This window comes from Juglans microcarpa x Juglans regia, chromosome 2S, assembly GCF_004785595.1.
Source record: "Juglans microcarpa x Juglans regia isolate MS1-56 chromosome 2S, Jm3101_v1.0, whole genome shotgun sequence".
Classification (NCBI taxonomy): Eukaryota; Viridiplantae; Streptophyta; class Magnoliopsida; order Fagales; family Juglandaceae; genus Juglans; species Juglans microcarpa x Juglans regia.
In genome coordinates this window covers 9466769-9476115 of record NC_054597.1, presented here as the reverse complement: position 1 = coordinate 9476115, position 9347 = coordinate 9466769, and the positions used below count along the sequence as shown (strand labels likewise).

The window sequence follows — 9347 nt, the reverse complement described above, 5'->3', positions numbered from 1 at the left end:
GTGGTGATGGATTTCTTGCAGGCACTTGCTACCACTTGAGTGAGTATTTATCTAACTACATATTGCTAAATATTCGCTCTATTTCATTTACACAAATTTTCATTGTATTGAGGGAAGGGAGGGACATTAACGTGTATCTTTTTTCAATTTAGGGTGAGTGGTTGGAAATTGATAACCTAGTCTGTTGCTCTAGATTTCATATCCAAATCTCGTCACTAGTATAGATGATGACCTGCTTTCCTCCCTTTCTTTAGTGGGTTCTTAGTACTTACCCTTGTCAGCGGCGAAAGTACAAGATGGGCGATGATGATGTCGGTAGCAAGAACGCAGGCAGAGGGGTGAAGCCGTGCAGAAGAAGAACGAGCTGGGCGCCGGGTGTGGTGGGGGTTGTGTAGAAGGACTCTTTTAGTCCCCCCCGTGTGTGAAAGGTTGGTATGGGTGTAGGGCCACGTGAGTATGCGTGTTTGGAAACTGACCCTGGATTACCTTTTTTTTTTTTTTTAATCAGACCCTGGATAATTCTCTCCATAATGCCTGCATTCAAGCTCTCTGAAAAATCTACCATAAGACCTGAGTTTAACTTTTAGCCAAACAAGGTGGTGGCCTGGATCCAAAAAACTTGCTTCTGTCTGAATGATTATGTACCAGGCAAGTTTGCCACTGAATGAGAGAGAGTCTCAGCTCCAAGATAAGGTAGTAGAAGGGTGGGGATGGGGCTTGGAAGAAGAGAATTTACAGGGTTAAGGGGAGTGATTTTAGCGTAAGATGATTTCTTCCAGAGGAATGAATATCTAGGTTTCCACCTGCTGCTGAAGCTAGAACAGAGGACCCTGATTCAACCCAAATCCTTTCCGCAATTGTTTTTTGCTCAAACTTTCAAATCCTCTTCAAGATGAAAAAAAAGGGACATGATCTTATTTGCTGCACTTGGAAAAACTAGATTGATAGCCCATGGTGAATCTTCAAGTACTAGCTTCATATCCTACACACAACAGGACATCATTTCCGAGACTCCCAAGTAATCATTGTTCAATATACAGACCAAATCTTCATCTGAATCAAGTTACACAGAATTACTAGAAACCATCTGAGTAAACCAATTGCAACCGCTGTAAACTCAAAATTACTTGCGAGATTGTCGTCTCACATTAACAGGGGATTGAAAACAAACACATCAAAACTCACACACAGCATAAGTGGACAACAAAATTATTAGAAGTCAGAGGAACATTAAAAAAAAAACAATAACAAAGTCCATAACTATCTTATCACGAAAAGGTAAGTACATATATACATACGTAGATACAGATATATATGACTCCAACAACAAAATATTGAAGGCAGAGATATATATTCCTCTATCACCTTCCAAAATCACATCCATGGAATCCATTAGGCGAACACAACTCATCTTGAAAACAAAAACTTTCAATCGAGCCAAACCCACCTAATAATCCCTCGAAGAATCCATTCTCCAAGGAATTCGCTGGCGCTAATTCACCAGCTCCCTTCCTGATAACCACGACCTCGTCCTCCTCCATCGCTGTCGCCCTCCTCGTTAACGCCACCGCATCCGCCGCCAGGTCCTTGGCCCTCTTGTTCTCATCGCCAACCGCCGGCATGTGCCCCTCGAACAACGCCATGTGCCCGAAAAGCTTGTCCTTGCGGGAGAAGCTCGTCCCGCACGTACACCGCCACCTGGCCTCCCCGCAATGCTTAAGATGGTTCTTCAGGTCGGATACCACCGAGAAGCTCTTCTTGTTGCAGCGATTGCACGAGTACATCTTAGGGCAGTGGCTCCGCTTGAAGTGGTTCTTCACGCAGATTACCGACTTCAGGGGCCTGAACTTCTTGTGCAGCCTGTTCCGGTTGCACCTCTCGAACGGGCAAGAGAACTTGGTATCCCGGCTCGGCTCAGCGCAGAGCCCTTCCGGCTTGGCTAAGGCCTCGGGGGTCTTGTACTGGTTCCCATGCGCTCTCATATGCATCCGCAGATTCGCGTCGCGTTTGAACCCTTTCCCGCATACGTCACAGAAGTGGATATGCTGAGCCAGCAGTTCGACGGCATCGAGCTCCACTATTTCTGAGTCATCTGGCTCTGCAACTAAAACCTTGTCCTTCACTCCCTCGTCAAAAGCCTCTTCTTTCAATGAACCCGAAGATTCCCCGAGGATTTTGGGAGGAATCGTTGAGTTGGGAACGGATTCGATTGGTCTCGGGGTCTGAGTGCAGGAGAGAAGGGCAGTGCCGTTGACGATGACTTGGTGGATTGCGGAGGCGATCTCGGAGGAGACCACTTCCAAATGATCCCGGCCGATCAGCTGGTTGCTGTTGACCGACTCCGATAGGAATCGCTGCAGGGTATCCATTCTCGCCCGGACCGTGGAGAGATTCAGGAGCGGCACGCGAAGGTCCGAGTGCCCGAGCCGAACGTTACTGGGATCGGAACCGAACAAGGCGGAATAAGCCGCCGGAACCTGGAACGATTCGCTGGTGTTGAACATCTCTTGCGATTTGTATGAACCAAAATCGAGAGAGAGGGTTACTGGAATGAAATCCAAGTTCGTACATTGACTTCGTTAATGCGCTGAACGGAAAAGACAACAATTTGTGGGACACGGGCTGCTCATTGCACGTGTCGTCCAGGGGAAGGTATGTGATTTTATATTTATTTTCTTTAATAAGTATGTAATATAAAAGATGATAAGTACAAAAATTTAATTAATTTAATAAAAATAAAAATGAAAAGTTAAAACATGTGCAGTGCAGGATGATCAAAACCTAAACTTTAATGGAATCTCGGACAAAACTAATGTGCATTATTTAATAAAATTAGACGGTAAAAAATAATCGTCATCTATTTATTTTTAAATTGGAATTATATTATTTTCTAATGTATGTACTGTTGAGATATAAAATAAAATCTATCTTTTTCCATTAGCTTAAACTTTTGAAACAAGTGGTGATTTCACATGGTATCAGAATAGAGGTCCTGAGTTCGAACCCTGACTCTACACTTTATCTCATTTAATTAAATATTCTACTTGTTGGACCTACTCATTGAAGGGAAGTCTGGCTTACAAGTGAGAGAGGGTGTTAAGATATAAAATAAAATCTACCTCTTTCCATTAGCTTAAGCTTTTGGGACAAGTGATGATTTCATATGTACTACTTCATTTATATATATTTTTTCCTACTTTAGACTCTATCTTAAAGGTATATGGTGCATTTCTCTCCGAGAATAAAATTTTGACTAATCTCAAAAATGTAAAGGATAATGAGTTTTCTGCAAGTACATTTGAATAATTCAAGAACTCACACTGGTAGTTCTTCAAAATTATTTACACCCAAAAGGATTAACCTTAAATATAAAGCAAGCATATTACCAAGACTAAAGCCTTAATTACCACTTGAGACAACCCTTAGTGGTTGACTAGATACCTAATTTATTTCACTAGCTTTGAGATTTTATTTTTTAAAATTAAGCATTTGAGTTTTTGATTTTTTTAAACTTCTAATTTATATAACCTCTTAGTTTTTAATAAAAAAATGCAAAATTACATTTCCCCTCCAACGAAATAAGTATTTGTGAAAAAGAATGTTGTCTAAGCTAGGGGTGGGCTCTCCCCCGCATGGCAGGGCGGGCAACCCCACTCTGCCCATGCGGGGGCAGCTGGGACAGGTGGTGGGGAAGGCCCAACCCCGCCCCCATTTATATATATATATATATATATATATATATATATATACATATATATAAACATAAATATATATTTATATAAATTATAAATTGTGTAAATATAAATATATATTATAATTTGTTACTGTTCACAAAATATGCATTGACAAATTTAAAAATTACATAGTTTAAAAATTAATACACTACAATTTACACAAAATATGCACTAGCAAATTTAAAAATTACATAATTTTTAAATTATAGTCATATTTACAAAATTTAAATTTATAATTTGGATCTAAAAATGTATTTTTAATTACTTTTAAACTTATAAATAATTTTTAAATCAAATAAATGTAATATTTTTTTTAAGTGAAAAGAGGCGGGGCGGATTCCGCCCCGCACCCCACCCTCGCATCCCGGGGGCGGGGGACGGGAGTGAAAACCCCATGCGGGGCGGGGTGCAGGGAAGGGATGCTCCCGCCCTGTAGGGGGCGGGTAGCACTCCTAGTCTAATCTTAGAGCGGGTAAAGAGGGACCCGCCAACCAGAAGGTGGTGACAAGTTGTAGGATTGAAGAGACGAGAACCGCTCAGAATGGCCCCATCAAGAGGGTCTTTCCTATCTTCTCGTGCCACGTGTAATACAAGCCGAAATAGATTCCTTTCTTGCCGGCTCTTATTGTATTTGTTAGTATTATTATTCTTCCAATTATTTTACAAAAGGGAAATGCCACTCTGCCTTCCCACTTTGACCGCTCCATTTGACAATTGGTAAATTTTTTTTTTTATTTAGTGATTAAGAAAGTGATTTTAAGTGTATTGGTATATTTTTTTTATTTTTTAAAAACATTTAAATGTATTAAAAAAATTTGAAAAGTCAAAAAAAAAAAAAAAAAACCACTGGGCATACCCTCCCAGCGGTAAAAGTGGGGCAGCATATTAGTCCCACTCTTTACAAAATTGTTAGGAGGGTTTTTAAAATTAGAATTTAAAATATGAAAGGTTTTTTTTTTCCCCAAAAAAAAAAAAATTAATAGAGTTGGGAAATACGAAGTTCCAATCTGTAAACATCACTAATGACTAACGAGAAGACGGCAAATGAAATGAAGCAATAAGGTCAATAACCAAATATTAAAGTCTTAATTAATAATGAATGGTATATTTTTTATTGTCCATTAATACCAAATAAATATTTAGAATAAATTAGTGGGTGGCCACTTAATAATTGTGTATGATAATAGGACAAGGTTTGCACTTTGTCGCCTATCCGCTGCCCTAGAAATGATATTTGTAGTTTTAAAATATGTAAATTTTTTATACTCTTTTTAAAAAAATAAGTAAATTATGACTCACATGATGAAAAAATTATTCTTTTAATAAAAGATCCTATTATTTTCAAAATAAATACATAAAATTTATACATACTAAGATTAACTCGTAACAGCTTTAACCCGTCTACGTGTGAATAAATTAAGTTCTGCTCTGTGACTGTGAGCCAGGAAATTAATTTTATAGAATATAGACAGACCAATTGACGCACTACGTGTCATCAGGTTCAACCAATCATATATAGTTGTAGTTGCTAAAATTTAGGAGAGCAATGGCAGTATGCATATGTGCCAAGAACTCGATCTGATCTGTCAATGTTATACTGGATGTTTCTGCATGAGCGTGAATATCTTACTATAGACTGAAAGAGATATGCATATTAAACTATGCTAAGATCCAGAAGACTTTTAATTAAGAACAAGGATCAAGGAGCTAGCTAGCTGATAGCATGCTTTGAATTATTTTCTTTGTTTTCAACTGATATAATGTAATATAATCTCGATCTACTGACTATCCATATCATGCGTGCTACTTATTATTGTCTTTTGTCTTAATTTATTCGTTCAATTATAGCTTATAATATGTATAATTCATTATATAATCCGGTACTAAAGTATTAATAATAGTTCTAATACCGATAATGGACGGGTACATAGTTTGTCGTATTAGCTAACATAAATAATTAAATAAAACTAAAATACAAATTTTTTTTTATTTAAATAAAAAAATATTTGTATTTTAGCTTTTTTTTAATAATTATAATGAATTTGAAAATAAATGATCCGTTTGCACACCCACCAACTTATATTTAGCATAACTCTGAATCTAGTAACAAATGCATGAAGACTCCTCTTGATTCAACTACAGCACAAATTAGCCATCATATGAACTCCTAGAATCCAATAGATTAGGAATGATATATAGAATGGTCTATTATTAGCTCCATTTTAAAATATATACGATTAAAATAAGAAAATTGTTTGATCTACACAAATTTTAGATAAAAAAAAGTTTTATAAACTAATACGGTTTAATGTGATCCATCAGATTGTAAAATTCTTTTTAATATCATGAAGCGGATCTAATGTATTTTATCAAGTTACGTCAGTGTGTAAGATTCGTGTGTAAACCTAACACTAGGTTAAATATAATCATACTCTATTGGAGGTTCCAATTTATTGCAACACTTTTCCATTTCAATATTTTACATTTTAAGTCAAGGATTCTACGAATAAGAAATAAAATAAAAGACTAAATAAAGAATGGAAATTTTTTTTTTTTAGAATAAACTGATTTATTTCATAAAATCAATCATTACATGTCTTTTCCTGCATTACAAAGTTGAGAATTGATTCAGGCCCTTTTTCAATTTATATTTGTTTATCATCACATGAGAGAGCTAATTTTGCAAGTTGATGAGGTACTGCATTGGTCTCTATAAGTAATATTAAAAAATAATATTAAATCGAACTCTCTAGTTTGACCTTTCTTTTATAAGCCTTCTGATGTCATCTATGGTTTGCCCATACCATGTCTAATTTTCTTCTTCACTCATGTTAATAGCTTTGATGAATACTTGAGCATCACATTCGAAGACCACACTTATAAATCCTAGTTCAAAGCAAAATTCCATGGCGAATCTCTCAATGATAGTGCATTAACTTCAACTATAGTGGATTGTAGTACATTCCTTTTATTAGAGCATAGAGCTGCTAGAAAGATCTCTCCAACAGAATCTCTAATAATCACTCCATGCCCATCTTCTCAATAATTGCGTCACAGTTTGCTTTCACTGTATTTTCCCCTGGTTTTTTCCATCTGACCATATTCCTTGTCCTTTTGGAAGCTCTGAGCTTGGTGAAATTCATCAAATCCCTCTCTAGCTACTTGTAGGGTTGTAGCCCGACTTGAAACAATCGAGTTTATACCCAACCCGACCCAAAAAGCAGGCATGTAGGAAGTCAACCCAATCCGATCTGACCCGATCAAAATAAAGTCGGGTTGAACCCGTATGACCCGACCAGGTCTTACACCATGGACCAGATGACCTGAAGCGCCCACCTTCCCCTTGCTGGCCTTCATCAACTCGTAACAGGGCCCAAGCCCAATTCGAGATGCTCCTTCTTCCTAGGATTTCTTCTTCTTCCAACCGACTAGATGCTCATTTATTAGGAATTCTTTCCCTTTCCTTTCATTTCAATTTGACAATTCCATCCCAAAGGATTTCAATGGAAACTCAAGCTTGCCCCCTCCCTCTTCTCCCTCTATTATTTTCCATGTTCCTCACCATCTACCTCGTTGCCTACTTCATCATTTTCCGATACTGGAGCCCCAAGATCCGACCTGCAGCCTCCAACTGCTTAATCTCCCTTGCCCACGGCGCATTCGCTATTCTCTTGGCTACCTATTCCATACTCGCCGACTTGAATCCCAATTTTGCGTCTCCAAACACTGAACACTAGAAGTTACTCCTCGACTACAACATCGCATAATTCTTAATGGACCTTCCCCATTTCATCATCTTCAACCCCTGAGACCTCCTCTTCATAGCCCACCACTTGTCGATGCTCTTCGTCTTCCACACGTATCAGTACCTCGTCTCTCATGGCACCTACGCCATACTTGATATAGGAATAGTGAAAGGAAACAAAGTAAAACCAGAAGAGAGGAAGAGATGAAGGCGAAGATGTGGACTCTGATTCTTGTGAATCTGACGGTGATCATGGAGAGGACCGACGAGTCTTTGTTGTCGGGTGTTTATAGAGAGGTGGGTGCCTTCCTTTAGGACGAATGGAGAAGATGACTGAATGAAGAGAAGCTTCGGTATGATGAAGACAGAGAGCTGATATTGCGTTTTACTTTGGGCGGCTAGGGTTGAAGATTTGAAATGGTTTTACATACGGACGGGTTCAACTTCAAGATATAAATCCGTTAACTAGTCGGGTTGCAAACCGATCAAATAATAACCTGTCAAATTCTGGTCGGGTCGGTCCATTTTAAACGGGTCCATCGGATTTACAGATTATTTGCACAGGCCTAGCTACTTGAACTACCTTTCACAGGCTTTCAAACTGATTTTCATAGATTAGTACCTTTCGTCTAAGTCATATCCTTCTCATTATGGTTGCCACCAGCTTTAATTCCTCATTTTGTAACTTCATTATCAGTTTCTCCTATAGCTCCAAAAAAATCTTTCTCTACGCTCAACCACTTATGTACTGGGCTAGTGGCTTCTGCCCACACATTACTTGCTACTAAACAACTCCATAAAATTAAAGAATGGCCAAATGTTTCCTCATCTAGTTCACAAAATTGGACATAGGGGATTATCAGTTATTTTCCGTTCGAAAATGCTTTTTCTTGTTGGGAGGATATCATTTCCAACTTTCCATAAAAATTTTAACAATACTTGGCACATTCAATCCCCAGATTTCTTTCCAACCTATTATTGCAGAAGTTGCATTGAAGATTCTTCCCTCATATTATTTCTTATAGTATGTTCCACATGGTAGCCACTTCTAACAGAGTAAATCCCAATATTGGAATGGCCCCATATCAGTTTTTCTTGTACTCCCGCTCTACTGATTGGTATACTGCAAACCATGTTAGCCTCATCTTTCTTGAAAATCTCATGTATGACATTTTCTTTCTAACCTTCATTCTCTTCATCAATAAGGTTTTTGACTTTGGATCCCAAATTTTGATATTATGTCCATTCCCCACCCTCCAAATCAACCCTTCTTTAAGAAAGTCCATAGAAAATTGAAGATGCTTGAAATACTTTTCTTTCATAATCTTTACAACCATAGATAGTGGATTGTTCAGTATTCTCCAACACTGTTTAGCCAGTATTGTCTTATTGAAACATTCAATATCTCTTAAACCTAGCCCCCTTTCAATTTTGGTTTCCCCATCTTGCACCAACTCTTCCACTGAATTATTTTATCATTTTGCTTGTGACCCCACCAAAATCTAGACAGAATTGATTACATCTCCTTGTACATATTTCTTGGTAGTTTGAAAACACATATAAGGAATGCTAAAATTGCTTGTATGACTGCCTTGAGTAATATGAAGCAAGTTGGCAAAAAGATAAAGGATGTGAGAGGATAATAGAATAAGAGGGGCTGAAGGGTGAAGCATGTTCAAATCTATGCCGAGGGTACAAGACTATCTAAAGTCAGGCAGTACTAGGGCTTTGACTCAATGGAGTTCATAGAAATTTAGGGACAATAAAAAGGATATTGTGACCATAATAGAAAGACTTAAAACCTTGCAGAATGAAAAAGGACCTCACAATGCAAAAGAAATCAAAAGAGTTCGAGTGGAGTTAGGAAT

At 37.9% G+C, this 9347-nt stretch overlaps 1 protein-coding gene across 1 annotated transcript; it reads right to left on the bottom strand.

Annotated features, from left to right (window-relative positions):
• Positions 1-1197: 1197 nt before the first annotated feature.
• LOC121252954 (protein SENSITIVE TO PROTON RHIZOTOXICITY 1-like) lies at positions 1198-2662 on the bottom strand. The gene has a single exon (XM_041152813.1). The coding sequence runs from the start codon at positions 2502-2504 to the stop codon at positions 1362-1364; it is 1143 nt and encodes a 380-aa protein (XP_041008747.1). The 5' UTR covers positions 2505-2662; the 3' UTR covers positions 1198-1361.
• Positions 2663-9347: the final 6685 nt, after the last annotated feature.

Coding starts and splice junctions, on each gene's coding strand:
- LOC121252954 (XM_041152813.1), bottom strand. CDS start 2,504: ATGTTCAACACCAGCGAATCGTTCCAGGTTCCGGCGGCTTATTCCGCC.